Here is a 24092-nt window from a genome sequence, read left to right as displayed (position 1 = left end):
AATTATTTTTATTCATGTATTTTTTGTTCAGCGAAATAAACCCAATATAACACGAAATATTTTCATATTTATTGGCTCACAACAGAATTGGAGGAAAATTTAGTACAGACAAAAAACAATTTATCTGCATTTATTTAAAACAAAAATACGATCATATAATTATTCATTTTGGCTCAAGAGTACATGCTAGCGAGGTTACTTGCTTTGGCAACTGATCTTAGAACAAACTTTTAGAATTCCATGGCTGATCTGAGCAAATAATTTCCAAAATATACATGTGCCCACTTGCACTGTAGTACTTCCAGTGCATACATTTTTGTGATTGTTTCAATGCAGTGGAAATGAACACAACCACAGCCACGTAATAATAATACTACATACAAATGAATACATTATACACACTCAACACATTTATCACAGTAGCCTACATTATTGCACTTGATGAACAGTTACGGCAGTTTTTGTGCTCAGGATGGAAAAAGCTATTAAAAAATATTTTACAGATTGGTATGACTCATGAAATAGAATTTTTGTCAGACTGCATCTTCGTGTTACACAAAAAGCATCTCAAAGTACATAAAATTAAAGTATTTGAAGAATGTGGGGGAAAAAGGTTCCCCATCCCTACTTTAATGGCTCATGTCCGATATAGTTTCCACTGTTATTAATTGATGAAATCAAAGTACATTCACCAAGTATAGTGAAAGTTCTTGGCTTTGTATTATGGCACAAGTCAACGAAAGACAAACAGAAAGACGGAACGGGGTTCATTACATATTTGATGTTCACAACCAAACAATTCTGTTTTTGATCAGTAAGACAAGTGATTTATACACGGAACCAAATCCAGGAATGATACTGTTTTTCCCAGAGTACTAGAGAGCTCACATAAAAGTTTTAACACGTGCCCACTCTTGTGTAATGGCAGATTGTTCTCATAAATAAAACAAAATATATTCACTAATATGGCTTCCAATAAGATTTAGACCCCTACTAGGGAACATGCACTCAAACACTTGAGTCATGGTCCTCACATAGTGATTCCTTGACTTATGAATTCATTAATTTATTTACATCTTGAGTCGAAAGATTTGTAAATGTCATAAGTCGAGGTAGCACTTTTGGTCAGTGTGCATACTGTACCGATGATGTGTCAAATGTAACATTTTTGTCCTCATTGTCAATAAGGAGAGAAGATAATGGCCGGGTGCGTGGCCCTGAGGGGTCCCGGGGCAGGCCTGAAGAGGGCGGGGCTTATCAGCGGACTGTGGACGATGGCTGCAGGACCCTGCGGCAGCCGTAATGCCAGCGGCGAGGATGCCAGAGTGCACAGAGCAGCTGGGTTGAGGGCGCTGGTCAGCAACCCTGCCGGCAGGGCCTTGGACAGCTGCTTCTGCAAGGCCAGCTTTGTCTGCAAGGGACGTCGGAGGAAAGCGCATTTCAAACTATCCTAATTTTTACCCAGTCATTTTATCTCCTAATTGTAGCGAGAAATCCAAAGTGTGTGAGTATAATTCTTACCGCGAATGCGGTGCTGGGCTGCAGTTTATTAAAGGGTGTGAATTTGGACTTCACCTTCACAGGCTTCCCGGCCAAATGCTCTTTATGTCTCCTGCTGTTCATGTGCTGTTAAACACATTTGGATGACACTTCAACAGGTTTTCAGGATTTATGATGCGTGAAAATGTTCTTTTGCAAAAAGTTTCCGGACTTTTACGATGAACCTAAAACACCTTTGCAGGTGGACTTCATCTGACAGTCTCTAAATTCTCTGTATGTTTACCTGTTTGAGCTGTGACTCAGAGTTGACAGCCACTTGGCACAGCTGACAGTGAAAACGCTGGCCGGTGACACCCGCCACTACCTTGGGCTTGTTGCCGACCATCCGCTGCTTAATTATTCGGCAGGGGCGTCTCGGCGACGACGTCCTCTTCGGCCTGCGGTACGAGCGGCTGCTGTTGGGGCTGTGCAGCATCTGCTTGTGTTTAGAACCTGGTGAGCGGGGACATTAAAAGTATTTTTGTATCTTTGTTGAGTGATGTATAGTGACAGACAAAACAATACAATGTTATCCCACTAGATGGCAGCAGAGACTGCTTGGTGCCATTCGAGGCAAAGGATAAAGAATGCAAGTGCACATATCACACCTACCACTACAATGAGCTTCTAATTGGGAGCTGGAGTTCACGGTCACTTTGCAAGTGGGACAATGGAGCTGTTTTTTGTTGCCTTCCTTATCCTCCACCGCCCCAACCCCCTCCTTGTCTCCTTCCTTGACAACAGGATGCCCTTGAGCGTCGAGTGGTGCTGCCGAAGCGGGAGGTATTCCGCGGCCTTCTAAAGGTGTCTCCTCTTGTGTTAGATTGGGAAGCGGCGGGCTGTGAGGGAATTGCTGGGACATTTGAGGAGATTGGTTTGTAGAGGAGTCTGTAGTAGGGGCGGCGGGGACTGGGGAACTCCCGTGGCGTTTTTCCACTTGTGCCGTTGTGCTTGATAAATCTCAACACACACAAGCATGACAAACATGAAAAATTGAGAACTTTGTAGTCATCGTCAGTAAATGCAGACGACTATTCAAAGAAAAATCCAAATAAAAGTAGGTGATGAAAATTCTCCAGGTGCTTTTTGCGCCTCTTTGCAAGGCGTCGCTGCTTTATGGGAGTAATTAGCCGTGTGACAGAGGCTATGATTGCAGGGCAGGTAATAACTGCTAATCAGTCAGCGGTGGCAGCTTACAAGACTTAGCATCTCATCGTCGCCTGCCTCAATTACCGCTCATCACCTTCAGGAGGGAGAGTGGGATTCTAATGTGGTTCATCTTTGCACCCTGCCCACGTATATTTTCCATACCTGTTGTGTTGTTTGAATCCAAGTCTGTTTGCGTGTCACTTCCTCCCGCCGTCTCCTTCTCTTTCTCCGCTGCGGCTGGCTTGGGCTTGTTCTTCTGCCGGTTCCTCTGGGTCTCCATGGCCTTCAGCTTGCGAGTGTGTTTGTGACCTTTGTAGTGGGCCTCGGCCTGGTTCTGGTCATGAACACATTTGAATTTAAGAGGTGGTAAAAGAAGTGCAGTAACAAAGTATTTGTACTTTCTTACTTCCCACCACCAACACACACACACACACACAACAGCAGAACAGTTGGGTGATTTAATTAGTGAGGGGCAGCATGAAGTCAGTTAAGTGTAATCGCTCCATCTGCCTCATCTCTGGCTGCGTGTGCAAGCGCGGTGCTGGGGGACAAACGATAACAGTCAGCGTTTGACTGCGAGGAAGTCCCGGCATGGCCGCCGTCCTGATCATCAATGTCCGCACAAATGAGCGCCCTGTTTGGAGTCGCGGCATCTCATGACCGTCCTCCCGAGCTCATTTGCTCATCTCACCACTGATTCGGTGTGACACAATTTGCCCTCACGTCTGTGAACACTCGCATGACCTCGGAGCTCATCTCCGCGATAGCATGCGGCCCTTTATACTGCTAGCTAACACTATAAATGCAAATATGTGTAAAAATGAATTATGATTGGAAAGGTGGCTACATTAATGTGAATAGGGAGGTCCGATAAGAGGAGGGGAGAGGAACTCGCTGATTGGTTTGCTCTCAGAGGCCAGAAAATGGAAGAACGATAAGAAAAGGCTGCCTCGGCAATATTTGAGTGTACAGACAGACCGTATGAAATGTGCAAAATGAGAGCCGGGGCACTTACAGTGGAGTTAAAGCGCAGGTGACAAATATTACAGGTGATAGTGGCTCTTCTCTTAGGTGGGGCAATGCCGAAGGTGTGGTTGATCACTGCCTTTTGCACGGGATCCATCTGTGGAAAACAGATTTTGGTCCAAAGTGCAAAAAGCAAGAGATTATTATTATTTTTCATCTTTAATTTAATTTAATTATTATTATCTGTGAGGGTATTTTGTGGACTAAATCTCACCGCGTTGAAATTTGGGAAAAGGCTGAGGGGCGAGGAGGTGCTGATCCTGAGGGGCAAGAAGTGCTCCAAGTGGTTGTGCGGCTGGAGGCTCGCTTGGGCCGACAGTTGCAGGGAACCCAGGAGAGGGTGGACCTGGTTGTGGGACAGCGCACCTGCAAAGAAACACACCAATCCAACGCTAGTAATACACGCCAATGATTGTCCGAACTCAACGAAAAAGTCATCTTTCCACTTGAAGACTTTGTCACACTTGGCTGGCCCGAGCGCTATTAAATTATCATTTACATGCACTGCGACCTTTGTCGAAACCCAAGGCAAACATTAGTGAGGTGACATTTACACGCGGTGATACAAAGGTGGGAGTGTGTGTTAAGGTGTTAGTCATCAATGGCGTACAAAATATAATTTTATTCTACTTTTCTTCATTAAAGGCTCTTGAACAATAATCAAAGGTTTCAGTGGGATTTAATCAATCTTTAAGCACTAATCTGCATTCGTCCCCCCTGTTTTCGATCTTTCTCATTTGGCTATAAAAAGAAAATAAAGTACTGTGGGAGAAAAAACTATGAGAAAGAATTAATTGCTATTTTTTTCCAAGATTGGTCTCTGGGTGATTCAACATCACAGAGGAAGCGATGGAGGGAAAAACTGCTTTGGTTCTTTTGGCGGGCTCCTGACTCGACCGAGGCCATTTTGGTGATAACTGATAACTTATTTAACCTTTTACATGCACTTATAATTAGCAAAAAAGCTAATGTGCTGGGAAATGAGCACTATCAGCACTGATCAGACGGAGACAATGCTCCATTATCAAAGGCACTTAAAATAAAGCGCCGCCATCTGCTTGAATCGAGATAAGGCGGCCCGATCGAATGTGCCGAATGACGGTGTGCCACACGTTTTTGCCGTACAAGCTTAAAGTGCATTGAAAAGAAAAAACAAAATCTATCCACCACTAATTTATATGTAAATGGTATTTAAATGAGCAGCTAATCTGATGCTGTGCGTGTTTATGTACTGAGCTGAGCAAACCGTGGTCTATGTGACGACGTCGTTTCCTTATCAAAGTACTCGTAATAAAAAATATAATAAATATAAATAACAAATATAACAAGTCAAAAAAAAAAAAATTGCATTTCCTTCCAATTGCTGAAAAAAACCTTACAAATTAATGACAAAAATGGCTTTTATCTAGATCAGACTTCAATTATGCGAGCTAATCCTCAGGGAGGCATTGGCATAATTGGCAGCAATCTGCTGTGACATTGGCAGTTTTTTTTCTTCCTTTAAAATGACTTGGCACATCTGGGGAACAGCGTGGCGCCATTGTGGGGGTCACCGCCCCCCACTTGGCCCCTATAAGAGGGGCCAATTAGTCCAAGAAACAGCCCCGACTGCCAAAAGCACATTTTCCAAGAAGCACTTGTTCCATCCCCCGAGCGAGCTTACCTAAGAGCATCTCCGCTTGTTTTGAGATTCTTCCGCTAGTCACTCAACTTCTGTCAGTTGAACTCTCATCAGGAACTTTTGGAGCAAATCGCGTCCTCCTTTTGAAATGGCCGTCCTCTCAGTCAGCGTCACATTACGGCGTCCATCCAGAGCATCGGGCGGTACACCTCGCAATTAAAAAGCGCCATGCTCGGCCGGTCCCCATACCCTTCCCGCCCCCCTTCGGAGACGACGCAGGGAAAGCGGGATGCTGAGTGTGCGTGAAGAGCAAGTGCGTTACTCTTCTGGGTGCGTGAGAACGCACCACAGCAAAGGATGGAACGAGCGAGTGGGAAAGGGAGGAGAGAGAGAGAGAACGAGAGAGGTTGGCTATGAGCAACATCCTTCACCCCCCCTCCTCCCCTTCCTCTTCCTCCCTCCAGCACAGATTTCTATTCAGAACTGCCACCTGCACGCTCCCCCCCCCCCCCGAGGACATTCAACCATAATGTCTTTCCTTCCCGGGATTACTTGAAAACAATGGGAATGATTTATTAGTGTTATTCTTTGCAAGATGGCAAGCATGTTACATGGCAAAAAAGGAAAAGCGGAAGGCGCATTTAAAAGGAAACCAAATTCATTTGCACAACAGATGTGCTCGGATTGGGATGTCATTAATGAGATTGATGACATCAACGCTCCTGTTAAAAAAATATCAAAGGTTGAGCGCATGCAGGTTCAGAATTTAGACTTTTTGGTTGTGATATTCAGCAGGGGCGGAGCTAGGGGGTGGGGTGGGGGGCAAAGCTATCTCAGGGGAGAGGAGAGAATATCTCCTTTGAGACCGTGGAGTTTATCAAACGGTGATAATAGAAAGTGGTTTGCTCCATTCCCGTTTCCAAAGGGGGCCCCCCATGGAGAATGACCCTATTAAACCTAATTTCATTCGCAACTGCTTCATGCAGCTAAATAAAAGGGAATGTTAGTTCAGCTGCGAGAACGGGTATTATTAGGGTCCTTTAATCGCAGAGCAGGCGGAATGATGCTAAGCGTCACCTTAATTGACTTGGCTCATTTTGTCTCGAGCAAAAAATAGAAAGGGAGTTAAAAAAAGCTTGTAGAATTAATTGTGTCTGATATGAAAATGCATAATCCAAAGAGCAACAGGCCCAAGCTTCCCTTTGCCGACAGGCTGACTGGCAAACTTTGAAGTATAACTGACCATGGCTAAAGGTTATTTTCTGACACATGCGCAAAATGCCAATACTGTTGTGATGATGACAAAATGAGGTCGGAGCAAGCGAGACATTAAACAGCGGCGACTGAATTAATTGAATATTGTGCGGAGCGGCTAAATACGCACGTTGAGCTGATGGAATGAGACAGCTCCCTACATCAACATTAGATGTGGCCTGCGTTGGCTCATTACAGCTTTTGCTTGAGAGGAATGGCAGCGGGCGAGAGTGATGAATGGCCACGTGTCAAAACAGGTGTGCAGGAAAAAAACATTACCGAGCATCTTTTCAGGAATGGCGAGTTTCATCCAACTAAACACACACAAAAAAAAAAGAAATATAAAAAATGAGCAGTACCTGATCCGACAACCTTGGCCAGTCTGCGCAGTCTCCTCTGGTGGGTTTTGCCCTTATAATGGATCTGGGCCTGGGCTCCAGAATTAAGCCTGATGCTGCACACCTGGCACACGGTGGCGCTGGCGTTGCCTTGACGCCGCTCGCGCTTAGCCCTTGGTGCCACCCTTTTCTTGTCTTCATTTTCCTCTTCTTCTTCTTCTTTTCCATCTAGGGCAGGAATAATGTGCATTGTTAGGAAGGAAATAAGATTGGAAAATTTCAGAGGGGTCAGCGCCCCCGTGGGCCCCCCCTGTCTAGCTCCGCCAATGGTTGGTACTTGGTGTAAATAGTTCTCCAATTTAAGAGAAGTGTGAAAGATGCCGTGTAAAATGCTCTCCCAAAACAAAACCGTTTGCTAACAACAATGGCCTGACATTTCTCCCCCGAAGATCGCCGACAGCAAGTGTCACGGCCCACAACAACAACAACAAACCCCAAATCATCAAGATGTGAGCACCCCCAGGGGACACACATGAATGGGGGAAGTCCACTCCTTCAATTTACAACTAGAAAAGCCTTTTAGACATGAAACGTCTTCAACTTTGTGCATTGTGTGTGTGGTACGTCACTGAAGTCTCCACAGGGGGGCAACATGACTCCACAGGATTCAAAATGTAGCCGTGTCATTACTATGATGGAGGAGCATGCTCACGGTGGCCATTCTTTTTCCAAACAGAGATATCATACAAGAGTGATTGCTTAAGGCTCAGATTTATCTGCTAATAATCTGTGGTGGGCGCCACTGTGTCAACAATACAGCCAGTAGAATGAGGTGTGCATTAACCGCTAATAAAAGGCCTATACAGTATCTCTGGCACGTGTCAGGGCAATATATCATAGCTAGGTGATAGTCCAGGTCCTTGAGCTTGGGAAGTTTGGAGTTTGAAAAAAAAAAAGTTCCGTGTTTTAATTCAAAAATAAAAAAAGGATAGTAAGCAGCCATATCCTGGGGTTGAAAATATGCATGATTATGCATATTAAATTATAGTCATAATATTAAGGGAAGTGTAATAATTAAATGTCATTAAAACAGTTACTAATGTTAAAATGTTTGTACAGTTAATAAAGTTATCACAGTAGGGGTGATTTATTTATTTATTTATTTATTTATTATTATTTTTTTTTTAATGGCTTGATGGTTTTAAGCTCCAGCATCCACTGACAATGTGCGAATGTTGGCCCATGTGTAGCTCAGTTATTTGTTTTAGCACTTTTCATGTGATAATAGCCGCGATTAAAACCATGGCGTATTTGATCATTCTGCCCCGTCTCCTTCATTTGCAAAAAAAAAATCTGTTTGCAGAAATTTCAATTTGTCCGCTGGAGAGATGAAAGCGGAAAGAAAATCTGTTTTGGCTAGAATTTATCTGCCTCCGAGCAGCGACGCGCACTTCAAAGCCAGCCATCCGTCACTGGGATTAATTTGAGTGATGCCGCGTCCTGCCATCGGGCAAGCTGCTGCACAAAAAATGGTGACGGAATAATGGTTGGTAGTTGAACGCAAGCAGGTGTTCATTTAGACCTCAGACACCTTTAACTGTGCTCTCAGACTGCGGCCTTTTATTGTCATTTTTTTCTCAGCTGAATTTGGACTGGACTGGCTGTCAGCCATTCATAGCACCCCAAAAATTTTTTTGGGTGAGTATGACATTAATCTTCAAGCTGTTTTTTAAATCCCTACACAAAAACAAATAAACAACAGTCATTGGTTGATACACAGTCAATGGTTTTGTAATAATAAAAAAAACAAAATTGAAATAAATAAAATTTTATCCGATTAGTCGATTACTCGATAGAATAATCGACTCTGAAAATATTCAACAGTGACAGCCTTAAAGTCTTAAGTCAGGTCACTCAAGAGTTGCGCGTTTGTTTGTTTGTATTTTAGTTTGAAGGCATTCGACATTTGAGGTGCACATGCATGCGCTGGCTGCCTGCCGGCATTGTCATGTCTGTAAATATCAGACGAAAGCCAATCACGTCAAGCCGAGGTCATGAAGGCCGATTTATGTCTCTATCTGCTACTAGTGAGTGTGAGCGCCACAAAAGCAGAAGTCACCAACTCAGTGACCGCAGAGAAAAAGCATCGTGGAGGTCGCGCCGAACCTCGTCAAGCGACACAAAGGAATTCAATAATTCCAACAAAATACAGACGCTCCCCAAAGCCGACGGTCAGAATGAATACTGAGATGCTTGATTAATGCAGAATGACAGGTGGACTATAATTAAAGTTGTCGCTAGGCAACCGTGCTGCTTTTGTGAGAGCACGAGTTTGAAACCCCCGTCACACACGGCTCAATTACCCTGTAATTTGAGCACAAAAGACCAAGAAATGGGACAGTTTCGAGTGAATACGACAGACATAAAGCGGCTTCCCGTAGCTGCTCTCCATAGCAGACTGTCTGCAATGCTAGCAATGAACTTTCATATGAATGCTAACACACAATGATGCAAAAAGCCATTGCTAACAAAACTAGCATTAATGTCGAGGCCATTATAAATCTTCAGATCTGAATTCTGAACACATGACTCCATACGGTGAAGAGCCTCAAAATATTCCTCAAAGCATCGGCCGCCTGCGCGGAGGTTTTATGACGGTGACAAGCGGTCCTGGTGTCAAGGTCATTCGCAAACTCAAATACAGCAGTGATTCACGCTGTTAGGTAAGTGAGTGGGAGTTGTTAAGTGGATGCATATTTTTAGTCGCTCTGTTTCCACTGGGACACTCAACATGAGTAAACGGTGTCAAATAAGTTGGAGATGAGACGCACATCTTCAAGAAGCCCCACACTCACGCATCTGTCCCAGCTTGACATTCATCTGGTGGACACCTCGCAGTAATCAGCAGATAACACAGCACTGTGTAGCTGGAGATTAACTGCAGTGTTAAACAAAGAGCTTGAGCAGGTTTGGGACATGCCAGCTCTTTAATTAGACCTCTGCTATCTGACAACGTTCACCAACACACACACACACAGGTGCAAACACACACCCATTGTTGCTTCAGTTTAAACAGTATAAAATATCAAACGCAGTGGAGTAGCGGGATTTTTTTTTTTTTTTATGTAAAGCGACAATTTACTTCTCTCTTACTCCAAAACAAAACTTTTTAAATGAGAAAATAGCACTGATGTGATACTTTATTTATTTTATTTATTCTTTTTTTTTTATTTGTTTTTTTTTCACTCGTAAGTCAAAGCAAAAAAAACTAAATTGGCTAAAACTAGGTCACTTGTATGTCAAGGCACTGATGCATTGAGATATCTTTTTTTAAAATGTGTATTTATGCAGAGATTATGCAGTCATATCGGACAAAAGCGCAAGAGAAGCGTTCCTGCCGTGCTGGCTACCCAGTAACAGGACACACAGCGGGGGTCTAAACGAGCGGCCCACCTCACGCTGGCGAAAACCCTTGGCGAGCGTCCAGCAGAGTAAAGGACGTGCGACCGAGCCAAGGACAAGAGCCGCGCGGCGGGAGTGGGGAGATAAGAGGTTAGCGAGGCAAAGGCGGCCAATGCCAAGAGGAGAATGCGTTTGTCTCGTGATAAACACGGTGAGGGGGAAATATTAGGACAAAGCCCGTGATTTATACTGCGATGCAAATAGGCCCGCAATGGCCGGCGGGATAAGACAATTTGAGTCAAAACCAGTAAAGAAAAAAGGGCCTGAAAAATTCTAATATTGGAAGGGAAGTTTTTGTTTTTTTAACTCCAGGGAGGGACTGTGTTCCAAGCAAGGACAACAGCAATTTTGGGCATCTGTCAGCGACCATCTGGGTGGACCCTAAGGCTGCTAAAGGGATGTGACCTCTGTTTAAAATGGAACACAGTCCTTCAACTCCCACCGGTCACAATATTAGGAACACTAATTAGGAATTTCGCCTCTGTTCTATGTTGATCTACACTGTTTAGCGGGGCGCATAAAGTGTTTCGGTGGACCGGATCTGGACCCCGGGGCCTTGGGTTTCACATCTATAGACTACAGGAAGGCGATACAAATGACACGGAAGACGCTTTTATTCGTCATCCTCATGAGTCATCCATGCCTCCATGTTTTCTTCCACCCACGACTATCGCTTCACATGGAAAGCATACGGTCGGTTCGCTCGGCCTGCCATCCCTCAGCGTTCGTTACCAAGAAAACCCCCGCAGCGGAATCTAAGCGTCCGCTTATTGAGTGGGACGGAGACAGTCAGTCATATCAAATGCATCCCAGGACATGTCACGCGTCCCCCGCTGCATGCATCCATTATCAACAAGGCAACGTTGCCGTTCCGGGAGCTGTCAAGGGGCACGGACGAGGCAGGAAGTGTCATAACCCCGCTATGCCCTGAGATTGTTTCCAAATGTAAACGCGCGTTCACACCCTTGTATCCCTGCCAAGAGCACTTGAATAGTTGTTGGCTGAAATTCCACGGATGGCTTTTTATAGCCAACTCTCTCTGGGATTTACATATTCAGGACTAATAATGGAGCCAGGGTACTTACAGCGCCATATTGACATTTAGCAGTGTGATGTTTGGAGCGTTAATGTGTCTATTAATAATAGTAGGATATACTATGTGCTCACCGGTCACAACATTAGGTAGACTTGCTCAAGCTAGCACTTGGTTACATTATTAATCATTAAGGCCCAACTCATTGTGATATTTGGCAGAATAAAATTCTGACAATCAAATGGTTGGTATCATTTAAATTAAAATTCAACATTTCAATTCAGTGAGCCAAACTGACGCTTCCTTTCAGCCTCCTTGTTGCTGAAGCCATCCGAAAGCATTGCGGGGAAAATGTGGGTCGCGTCTTTATTCTGAGTGTGGAAGGAAGGAAGGAAAGAAGGAAGGAAGAGTGACAAAGAATAAGCGACTCGGTCTAATTTTACTGGATGGCGAACGATTACTCTCAACTTGCTTTATGGACGTGTCGGTAAAAAATAAACAAGCACTACTATATATGTATCTGTATTTTCTTGTTGTTCTCATCTAGCCATTAGTTATCTAAAAGATTAAATGATTTTACCCTTCAGTGAAAACAGGTGAAGAAATCCAATGCGGTATTTTTGTTTTCAAACCAAATCATCCCCGACGCAAGATAAGATCGCTCACATTCCCAGAAAAGCCATCCATCCTGCAAATGGCTTATCTTTGCCGACTTCTTTTCGGAGCCTTGACAGGAAAAATTGAATTGATTTTTTTAATTAGGTTCACTCTCCGGGTAAATGGGCCTAATTGCCTGAATTATCACACCAGATCCTTAAGGTGGTTTGGGTTAAGCACAAAAGGCATTGCCGCTGCAGTACACCATGCAGTCGCATAAAATCAAATTCTTATCAGGGGGCGAACACATTTTTGTAGTTAAAAGGCGAGTCGAACGTTAGCATATATTATGCTAATGTCAAGATTTGATCCATGTTAAGACTGGTAGGTTTTATAAAAACAATATAATGTTTTGCAATCATGATTTTATGTGTTCAGTGAATGTAAACAAAGTGAGACCAAATATAAAATGTGTCTGTGTAAAATACTTTGACCTGCATTGTAAATTTATCCGTGGACAGAGGAGAGATGATTATAAGTGGCCATTTAACTACCTACAGTGGCTGCCTCAGTGTGTTTCACTCATGACTGGGGGGAAGAGTGTGAGTGTGTGTGAGTGTGTGTGTGTGTGTGTGTGTGTGTGTGTGTGTGTGTGTGTGTGTGTGTGTGTGTGTGTGTGTGTGTGCGTGTGTGTGTGTGTGTGTGTGTGTGTGTGTGTTGGGGGGAAAGCGTCACAAAAATCAGCAGAGCAGTGAATGCCATAATGGCTCCCTAATTTAACGGCCATTTAATTTGGTCTGCAGGGCGAGTCTTTTGTGTCGGGTAGGGATGGCTTTTAAAAAGGCAATAGAATTTGACGATTAATGGCAAAATTCGTTGACAATAGAGGGCACCTGTCAATTTCTCCCGCAAACCCGCGTTCCGACTTTTACCGGGATGTTTTTTGTCATTTACGTTTTCTGTCTAAAAACAGACAATAACGTTGCAAATTTCAAATGTGGGGGGAAAAAAAGGGCCACAATTCGCATTCATCGTGCTTCATTTTTCCACCCGGGGCTCCAGCCAGCAGCAGAGGTTTATTTGGGGGCGGGGTCTCCCCACCCTCACACCCCCAAGCTCTATCTTTGCTTGCGAGCAGCAGAATAAAGATCACAGTTATCAGTGCACGGGCAGGCTGTCATGTGACTTGTAATGACACAGCCCAAAGACGAGCCATTACAATCTCTGAAGGGAGCCTCGACACAAAAATCCATTTGGCCGTGTCTGAGGTGGGGGTGCGAGTCTGTTGCGATAAGCCCGTGCGTCGTTTGTAATTTCGCGACTCACGCTCTCCGTTTGAAATATAGTTTTGGAGATAACGAAGACAAAGGTGCATTTTTGTTTTAGCCTTAATTTTGGTAATTACGGGGTTGTTTTTTTTTGAGGGGCGGTATCCTACCCATCGAGACATCTGGGCGACGGGGGGGATGGATTTCGCAAAGCTGGCCGGCGGCGAAGCACACGCCATGACCGAAAATGGCTGTTCGAAGCACACGGGTGGACGCACAATTCCATCATTGTGTTTCTCGCGCACATTTGTACGTGTCGAGCCTTTTTGTTTTTGCGTCATTTCATGTAAATGCCAAATAAGAATCGACGGCATATGATGTTTTGCTCACAAAGTGATCAGCAGGGGCGGCGAGTCTATAGACGCGGCAAGGGAGGGGCGGGGGCTATACTGCAGCTCAAGCTGCTCCCATCGCAATCCCGTTCCACTTGGTTAGTCTCAATTTCACAGATGATGTTCTTCACCGAGACCGAGTCTGGAAGTCAAACGCCACGACGCAGACGAGACGCAGAGAAAAATTCAACTTCATCGCAACTGCGTGGCTTAAAAGTCATCGGCAAATGTCACCCTTCGGCCGGGGTGGGGCAACGAGGAATGCGGCGCTCCGCGGCGAACGCCGAGCAACGAGGCAGCTGGATACGAATAGGCAAAAATTAAATAACATTTATTATCATGGATATTTTTGAATAATAGATACTACTTTAAGTATAATTCATTTGTGAAAAATATATAAAATTATGGATCAGTCTTTTCTAGTTAAATAAACATAGGTTAAAAAAATGTACATTCAAAACTGGGAAATACTTAATATTACAATAGATAATCTACTATTGAAAGCCCAAATTCCTTACTTGCATAAAATTATATACTGTACTGTTGTCCATATGAAGGCCTTTCACTTCATAAACACCTCACCCCGACTGACTGTTACTCTCGAGTAAATTACAGCAAGAAAAATGTTATATATTATTTTAATATTAGTCAATTCTATACAATCAATAGCTGAAATGCTCAGTTAAATAGCAAAATAATAATAGTCATCTTTTTAAATCTTTGAAACAAACCACAAACAGACACAAGCTCCTATTTAATAACAATTGTTTCAACACAATCTCCAACACACACACACACACACACACACACACACACACGATAGAATTAGCAGCGTGAATTTCTCACGCACATTTTCACAAACCCATTTTGACACAAATGAGCTGGAAAAAGCCCTGTAGCAGGACTCGCCGATATATTTATGATTTCTGAGCAAAAGAACGGCTGCGAATATTAAATCCACAGTGGGAGGATTCGTTTGTGAATTAACTCTCAGCGTTACGCTCAAGCTAAAATTGTCACAATACAACATGGTATGATATTCTGTGCTTTGCGGGAAAATATGCGTCATCTTCGAGTGTCGACGAGAGAGGCCCTTATGTGTGCACACCTACGTCCCAAAAGACGAGCGGCGGGCAGGTGAAGCAAAGTGGTGAAAATGACAACATGGCTTTGAGGAGTGGGCGACGGATTTAATGAATCAAGGACCTTTTGTTCAATGTTAGGGGGGGGGGGGGGGTGCTCGGAGAACACTGCCGGGCGTCGTTTGGAGCCATTTAGCCAATGCAGAGAAGGACGAGGGACTGGAAGGATGATGCGGGGCGCTTAAGTGGGCCTTCTCGGGTCGAATCGATTTTGAGCTCACGGTAATCATGACCACACTACATGTTTGGATATATACAGAAAAGAGGATGTCTGTGTGATTTCTATTAGCAGGTTCGATGTTTGAGGCCTTTTAGAACATTTATTTAAGAATCAAATGCTCTTACGGTGGCCCACCAGCCTTATGTTGCTAACCATTGCTCTACACAAAGCTTTGATTACAAACACACATTTTTTCCATGTAATATATATATATACATGTCCTTAATCCTAATTTAATATCTTAAATAAAACTGTAAATTAAATTTGGGCATTTTGAATTTTTTGTGGGTTTGTTTTGTGGAATTAAATGGCAAAAAAGTAATAAATGTTTTAGTGAATAAAATATTGGCAATTTTAAAGCAAGGCACGTCTTTAAACGACCGAACTGATTTTTTCTTTAATAAATAGTAATCATGTTGAGTAAAAAAAACATTTTTTTTTAATTAAAACAAAAAAATTAAAAACCAAAGCATGAGCATCCTTTTTCAGAAAATATCAAAATGTCTTAAAAGGTGTAATAACGGCATGCTTATGTGGTAGAGTAAGTTATCCGACAGTGCTAATCTGCATGTAAATTTGTTCTAGTTGCATTTAAGCATAAAAAAAAAATATTATTATTATTATTATTGATTAGTTTGTCTGAGTCCCATCAGCATATTTAACATGACATTTGTATTAGTTTTGAGATCATTACAGTCCAAAATGACCAAACTAGCCGTCCTCTAGAGAATGTCACAGAAAACAAATATGTATACACAGAAACCGTATAAATATTTAAAAAAAACAAAAAAAGTATCTCCTACCGACAGGAGGTGTCCCCTCTATTTTACCGCTGCTGATGTCCATTTCCTGGCTCTCGACCTGACTGAGCCCGCGCTCAGCTGCCTCCTCCTCACTCTCTCCCTCTCCCTCCCTCTCTCTCTCCCTCGCTCTCTTCGACACATCCAACATGGCAGCGATGTGGACGCTCGTCAGCAAGTCTTCCATATTTGATGTGTCAGAGCCGCCCCACCAACTAATGCAAATAAACAGTTAATCTGATTTATGATCAATTAGGCAAAAGTTGCACAGCGCGGACACATCAAATCCTCCGCAGCTGTCACTCTTATTGTATGCCCTGTCAGCAGGCATCCTTGGCTGATCCCGCCCACTCCCCCGCCCCCTCTCTATTAACATAGCTGGGCCATGTTCAAAAAGCGCATGCCTGCAGATTAATTCAGGAGTTAACCTGCTTCGGTGAGTTGCGGCTCAGCTGTTGGCCATTTGGTGCTGGATGAACAGTGGAAACATACTTGGAGTTTGAGCTATGTCCTTCTTATTGAAGTTGCTACATGACCCCAGCGTAAGGCCGCTCACCCTAAAAATAAAGGCTAACACGCTTGTGCTGGCCTACAAGCGCAGACAAGGGTCTTTTTTTTTTTTTTAATGAACCAAAACAGGGTTGGTCCATTTCAAGAAAGGCCGATCAGGATGCTCTCAGGACTAAATTTAGCAGGAGCACTTGGCGGCAACATTAGCATAAGTGCTCACTTTTTGTTCCGCACGAGTAGCAGGCCCGCGACACATTTCAATTAAGCCCGTCGCTGTGGCAACACTTGCCGCTCCTCTAACAGACATTGTACTCTTCAAAATAAACGCCTCACCTTCAATGAAAACCTCAAAAGCAACATTTACAATTTCCTATGGCTTCCGTACTCTATTAAAAGCCTTCTTACCTTACCCCTTAGACATGCCCAATGCAGTCCACGTCACATGTCAATATCAAATTAATTAAGAATACTTACTTCCACATAGTATTTGCATAAAAATAAATGAGAACATCTATACTATTATTATTGATTTGAAAATCTATGTGCAGCTGCAAAAAGTAAATTTGTGTCAGCTCAAAATGCAATATAACCTGTAGCGACCTTTGACCTTCTCTTTTGAATGCACACGTCCAACTGTTTTTATACAACTTCCTGTGATTCTCCCAGTCTCTCTGTTAAGCGGCATATTTGTTATTTTATGCGTTCATTTGTGTTTCTTGCGCATTTCGACACTGTTTGGCGGCTCCACCGCACGATCTTTCATTATAGATAAGAGACAATTATTGTCGTGCGTCGCTGATGGGATTGTTATCTGCGCGCACCTCCGAGCGAGGCAATCCAAACGCCGCGTGCTCGTGCCCTTGCTGCTCACTGACAATTCTTCCAGCCCCCAAAAGATAAACACAATGCATTAGAAGGCAAATTTGTCTAGGTTGATATTCAAGCTTTTTACTGCACAGGGGGCTAATCTGAAACAGCCTTGTTGTTATGACAACCATTAAGGCCACTTTTGCTCGTCCATTTGTTGCGCAAATTGGACACAAACAACAATTATCACCGGCGGAGTAGAGAAAGGGGTAAAAGGTGCGTGAGGGGTTTCTTCCTGAGTCTTCCGCCGCTGCCATTCACACAGGCCAAGCATGAAATGAGTTCCTCTCTATGACACATGGTGATTGACAGCGGCGCAAATGAGAAATTATTTACTGTGAACAGAGCGGGCCGCCTGCTCTTTGGCAGCGCTGCATATCTTGGAAGCGAGTGAAGAAGAAGATGATGATGATGCATCATCACAACCACTGCAGTACAGCGGGTGGGGGGGGGACAGTCATTATGATCCCCATGGAGACGCGACTTGATTTTGGAAATGGATGTGCCATACATACGTTGAAGCATTTACAGATATTTAGTGGAACTAAAAAAAATAAAAGTGTTGGAACAGCAAGTTGGTACTGCAGCTGTAGAGACATAAAAAATTACATTCCTATTTAGGGTGGCCATCAAATACCAGTTCTTAAATGTTTTCTAGACAATTCTATATGTGCACAATTATTCATTTCATTTTGATATACAAAAGAAAAAGAAAGACATTCAACAAACGCCTGGATTGCAGTGAGATGCTGCTATCTAGTGCTCAAACATGGTTTCTACTACAGAATTTTTTGCCGGTGTATATTTTTCAGATGGTTTTTTTTTGTTTTGCAGAAATAAGCCAAGTTGATCATGAGCCTTCATGCAAAAGTCTACAAAACCCAACTTTTAAAGAGAAGTAAAATAAAACTCAAAAATACACTGTGGTTGTACAAGTGGGCACACCCTTGTAAACTGGGATGTGGCTTCTTTTTTTTTTTTTTACCCCAGTTGAGTTGCATAGGTCATAGGTTATGCTATTAATGGAAAAGGTATTAAAATAATTTTTCTTGCTTACAAACCCAGCACATTTGTGTTGACTTTTTATACCCACTGGTGACATAGCAGAAGACAAAGCACAAAGTATAAAATATGATCTTGCATGAGCTTTATTATATTTCATGTGTACACCTTATTTCCACCATTCTCATTTAAATCAATGACGATGACATCAACCTCCATTTAGACGTTCCTAGAAACAAAGTCTATTTTCTGGTGATTGCTGAAAAGGGAAGTCAATGAAAGCTACTACACATGGTATGTAACAGTATATAATATATATAGTATTCATGTGTGTATATAAATATATATACTGTGTTTTTATATACACATAAACATACATAATATACACACAATACCCACGCAAAGATGGGAAGAGACAAAAAAATCATCCACCAAAAAAAAAAAATCAGAAGACAGTTTTGAAATAGGAAGTGATGAAGATGAGGAGGGAGGTAGATAGATGGAAGGAGACCAGTCAGAAGGGATCATCCCGCTTAGCTTGTGATTCTTGTCGTTTAAAAAAGAGGATCCAGATCATTGCATTTTAAATTTCAGTTTTAGAGCAGATGAGGAGGAGGCAAGGGGGAGGAGAGGGCTGCCTGTCCTCCAGTGTTACTTTTCTTAAGTGTTGTCCTGACGAAGGCTCTAGTTGCCGCCGCCGCTGCCGCCCATGGCGCCGCTACAGCAACGGCTGCTGCGGCTCTGAGAGGCGGTGTCGTGCAGATTCACTCCCGCGCCGGTCCGGCCTGCTTGGCCGGCGCCCGTCTGGGGCTCGTTCTTTGGTAGCTTGGTGGCTGAGAATAGACCAGGACGCAGGTTATTGAGAAGCAGCAAAAATCGTTTTCCATAACACATAATAGGACTACATTTGTTTGCAGAGCTAAAAATATGAATGTAAGCAAGCTTAACAGCCAAAAGCAGCGCAAGGCAAAAATAATTCAACACCAATTGGTTGTTTAAGTAACATGATGGTGATTGAAGTGCTTTGACGCCCTCTTGTGGCCTGTAGACATAATCGCAAACTTTTCAGTCTTTATTCCACACTAAGATATACAATAGAATGCCTACCCCCCTTTATTACATAAAAGAAAAAACACTCACCAATAGCCATAAAAATATCATTGACATTGAGTGCGGTCTTGGCTGACGTTTCCATGAAGAGGAGCCCGTTTTCTTCAGCGTATTCTTGTGCCTCCTGATGCTCCACCGCTCGCTTGTCGGCGATGTCCGCCTTGTTGCCGGCCAGAGCGATCACGATGTTTGGGTTGGCTTGTCTCTGCAACTCCTTCACCCAGTTTTTGGCGCGCGCAAACGTGTCCTGAGGACCGACAAGCTTTACTTGCCTTGCTGTCGCTTGTAGCGCTAAGTACCGTACGTATACAGTGCGTTCCAAAATTCCCAGTGCCCTCACAAGGTTTTCCAGATTCGATTTTTATGAGGCAAATTTGGCAGTCAAAAAATAAAACTAATTAGTCGTAACTATTCAATTTTAAAAAAAGATAATAATAATTAACTTCTTTTTTTGGTCCCTTACCTTATGAATTACAAGCAGAATATTTTTTTTTCTGATTATCTAGTGATGTTATAATGTCATGATTCATTGTCTTATGTTTAATTGTGTAAGGGGGAAAAAAAAAAAAAATCTGCAAAAATATTTGGTTGTGACTAATAGGTCAGGCCCTAAAATTAAAATTCCACTTTGAAATGAATTGAAATGGCCTTGATCCATTCCAGCCCCCAAACCACTACCATATTTTACTCATTATGCATGTATTGTTTTTTTATGCAGTGTTGAATTGTGTGTGCAAAGAGTAAGGGTTGCAAGTGCGACTTACCGCGTTGGTGATGTCGTAGACCACGATGGCGGCCTGAGCGCCTCGGTAGTACATGGGCGCCAGACTGTGGTAGCGCTCCTGGCCCGCTGTGTCCCATATCTCAAACTTGACCGTGATGTCGTCCAAGCTGACCGTCTGGGTCAGGAAGGCCGCTAGGCGGACAAAGTACACAAGCTTGTTGGAAAACTTTGATGAGATGAAAATAACAAACCTACTCTCAAAACTATTTAAAACAGATGAAATTTGAAACACCAAAATAACACCAAATATATATATATATATATATATATATATATATATATATATATATATATATATATATATACACACACACACACACACACACACACACACACACACACACACACACACACACACACACACACACACACACATACACACACACACACACACTACCGTTCAAAAGTTTGGGGTCACCCAAACAATTTTGTGTTTTCCATGAAAAGTCACACTTATTCACCACCAAACGTTGTGAAATGAATAGAAAATAGAGTCAAGACATTGACAAGGTTAGAAATAATGATTTGTATTTGAAATAAGATTTTTTTACATCAAACTTTGCTTTCGTCAAAGAATCCTCCATTTGCAGCAATTACGGCATTGCAGACCTTTGGCATTCTAGCTGTTAATTTGTTGAGGTAATCTGGAGAAATTGTACCCCACGCTTCCAGAAGCAGCTCCCACAAGTTGGATTGGTTGGATGAGCACTTCTTGCGTACCATACGGTCAAGCTGCTCCCACAACAGCTGAATGGGGTTCAGATCTGGTGACTGCGCTGGCCACTCCATTACCGATAGAATACCAGCTGCCTGATTCTACTCTAAATAGTTCTCGCACAATTTGGAGGTGTGTTTGGGGTCATTGTCCTGTTGTAGGATGAAATTGGCTCCAATCAAGCGAGAAATTGCTAAGAAATTGAAGATTTCCTACAACGGTGTGTACTACTCCCTTCAGAGGACAGCACAAACAGGCTCTAACCAGAGTCGAAAAAGAAGTGGGAGGCCGCGTTGCACAACTGAGCAAGAAGATAAGTACATTAGAGTCTCTAGTTTGAGAAACAGACGCCTCACAGGTCCCCAACTGGCATCTTCATTAAATAGTACCCGCAAAACACCAGTGTCAACATCTACAGTGAAGAGGCGGCTGCGGGATTCTGGGCTTCAGGGCAGAGTGGTAAAGAAAAAGCCATATCTGAGACTGGCCAACAAAAGAAAAAGATTAAGATGGGCAAAAGAACACAGACATTGGACAGAGGAAGACTGGAAAAAAGTGTTGTGGACAGATGAATCGAAGTTTGAAGTGTTTGGATCACAAAGAAGAATGTTTGTAAGATGCAGAACAAATGAAAAGATGCTGGAAGAATGCCTGACGCCATCTGTTAAGCATGGAGGAGGTAATGTGATGGTCTGGGGTTGCTTTGGTGCTGGTAAGGTGGGAAATTTGTACAGGGTAAAAGGGATTCTGAATAAGGAAGGCTATCACTCCATTTTGCAACGCCATCCCATACCCAGTGGACAGCGCTTGATTGGAGTCAATTTCATCCTACAACAGGACAATGACCCCAAACACACCTCCAAATTGTGCGAGAACTATTTAGAGCAGAAGCAGGCAGCTGGTATTCTATCGGTAATGGAGTGGCCAGCGCAGTCACCAGATCTGAACCCCAATGAGCTGTTGTGGGAGCAGCTTGACCGTATGGTACGCAAGAAGTGCCCATCCAACCAATCCAACTTGTGGGAGCTGCTTCTGGAAGCGTGGGGTGCAATTTCTCCAGATTATCTCAACAAATTAACAGCTAGAATGCCAATGGTCTGCAATGCCGTAATTGCTGCAAATGGAGGATTCTTTGACGAAAGCAAAGTTTGATGTAAAAAAAAAATCTTATTTCAAATACAAATCATTATTTCTAACCTTGTCAATGTCTTGACTCTATTTTCTATTCATTTCACAACGTTTGGTGGTGAATAAGTGTGACTTTTCATGGAATACACAAAATTGTTTGGGTGACCCCAAACTTTTGAACGGTAGTATATATATATATATATATATATATATATATATATATATATATATATATATATATATATATATATATATATATATATATATATATACACATACACACACACACACACACACACACACACACACACACACACACACACACACACACACACACACACACACACACACACACACACACACACACACACTACCGTTATACATATATATATAACTTACTATCCAAAACTATTACAACCACAGAAAAACCATGTGTGATCTTACCTCCAATGGTGCTCTCTTGGAATTCATGGAACTGGCCTTTGACAAAGCGCAGCACCAGGCTGGACTTGCCCACTGCTGACTCCCCCAGCAGCACCAGCTTGAACTGGAAGCTCTTGTTGGCTGCCGCCGTTGCTCCGTTAGGTCTGCTCGCGCCTCCACCGCGTCCCGCCATTAACAAAGATGGATGAAGCTGTTTACGGATGGGGCGGCCCCGGGCTGGATTGAAACCAGACAGGCGACTCAGGCACTGGCGGTGGGTGAAGTCGGTGATCAGACTCCAGAAGGTGCTGCATGAATGAGAGGGAGGGGGGCAACGATGATTTCCTTAGATTTAACAGATTAATGCAGTATTAAAATAATTTGTTGCAGACATACTATTTTTGGATTTGAGGAGAAAACAAAGACAATTAAATACACATGTCACTTAATTGATTATATATTGATTTTATTTAAGATGTCTAATTGTTTTCAATTTAATTTTACGAGATGTCAAAATGTTTTGCACAAATTAGTGTCGAATTGGTAACGTTATTTTTTGTGGAGATGCTAAACAGTTTTACACAGAATTTATTTATCGTTCAATTTACATGTTTTCTACACGTCAGAAAGGGCCAGGTTGACCGCGGTGTTTTTTAATTCGCCATAATGTACCAAATTATTTTCTCAATCTTTTAGGAAACTGTTTTTGCCTTAGGATGACATTTAAGTCATAAAGAAATATAAATGTGACGAAATAAGGTCATTTATATAGTGAACCTGTTCGGTATTTACCTTCTTCGGTCCAGGGTGTATCTAAACAATACTGTCGAATTAGCCGCGATGCTAAATCCTGTTAGCAGCCTTTTTAGCCGTCGTTTTACACGAAAGGTTCGCTCGAAATATTTAAATCGCCGCGCCAAAGTTCTTACCAGTAACGAAAGCTTGGTCAAAATTCAGCAACGACCATGCCAGTCCTCCGTAATAACAGTTTTAATGCTTTTCTTGTGGCGGAGTGTTTAATAATGTTTCACTTCCGCCTTGTGGAACTTCTTCATCTGCGTCGTCTGTCTTTGCCAGTACTGTGCACGCTTTGCACGCTACTGCCCACAAGTGGTGAGGTTGGGATTGCAAATATCCCTTGACCGTATTATTTTAATGTTATCAAATTAAAGAATTTAACAAATGACACTGATAAATTTAAATAGTAGGTAACGTCAAACTACTTGAATTAATTTGAACTCAATTAAATTATATATAATCACAATTCCTTCCTCAACTCCTGCCCGACAAACAATTGCATAATAAAGACATTTTATTTGCAACCACTTCAACAAACGACTTGATTGATAAATAAACACCTTTGTATTATGTACTAGCAAAACCGGTTCAACAGCCATAAAACAAAGGCGTGTATCTTAAGCCCCACCCCTTTACACTGCTTTTCCCTTGCTGCCAGATAGCAATACATACATAAAAAATGTAAAGTATTACAATTCAACTGTATAATTTTGCGGAGTCAAGAAAAATATGTTTGATCATTTCCATTAATTGGTGCAAAAACTAGCCACTTATCTGTAAACTTCCTATTTTCTCCACCAGATGGTAATACATGGCCAGATATATTCTGATCCAGTTACTTTACCTATGTCTGTCTTCCTTCAAATTTCTGTGTCGGGAGGCCTGGGAAAAGTCCCACATCGTAAATTCAAATC

At 42.6% G+C, this 24092-nt stretch overlaps 2 protein-coding genes across 3 annotated transcripts; both read right to left on the bottom strand.

The window, feature by feature from the left end:
- Positions 1–47: 47 nt before the first annotated feature.
- LOC148382339 (zinc finger protein 385D-like) lies at positions 48–16932 on the bottom strand. 2 transcript variants are annotated; one of them, XM_088360277.1, is made up of 9 exons: positions 16826–16932; positions 6949–7155; positions 3929–4080; positions 3704–3811; positions 2851–3022; positions 2152–2499; positions 1784–1992; positions 1522–1626; positions 48–1411 (listed from the first exon to the last, which is right to left on the bottom strand). In XM_088360277.1, exons 1-9 carry the CDS (start codon positions 16860–16862, stop codon positions 1181–1183), a joined length of 1569 nt encoding a protein of 522 aa, XP_088216403.1. In that variant the 5' UTR covers positions 16863–16932; the 3' UTR covers positions 48–1180. The 2 variants fall into 2 exon arrangements, with proteins under 2 accessions (XP_088216403.1, XP_088216402.1); XM_088360276.1 differs by lacking the exon at positions 16826–16932 and adding an exon at positions 15845–16028.
- Positions 16933–18343: 1411 nt separating this feature from the next.
- LOC148382338 (ras-related protein Rab-5C-like) lies at positions 18344–23469 on the bottom strand. The gene is made up of 5 exons (XM_088360287.1): positions 23310–23469; positions 22402–22688; positions 20095–20246; positions 19361–19577; positions 18344–19053 (listed from the first exon to the last, which is right to left on the bottom strand). Exons 2-5 carry the CDS (start codon positions 22571–22573, stop codon positions 18905–18907), a joined length of 690 nt encoding a protein of 229 aa, XP_088216413.1. The 5' UTR covers positions 22574–22688; positions 23310–23469; the 3' UTR covers positions 18344–18904.
- Positions 23470–24092: the final 623 nt, after the last annotated feature.

Source organism: Syngnathus floridae, chromosome 18 (genome assembly GCF_059516105.1).
Source record: "Syngnathus floridae isolate MCC-2025c chromosome 18, RoL_Sflo_1.0, whole genome shotgun sequence".
NCBI lineage: Eukaryota > Metazoa > Chordata > Actinopteri > Syngnathiformes > Syngnathidae > Syngnathus > Syngnathus floridae.
This window is presented reverse-complemented; position numbering and strand designations above follow the sequence as displayed.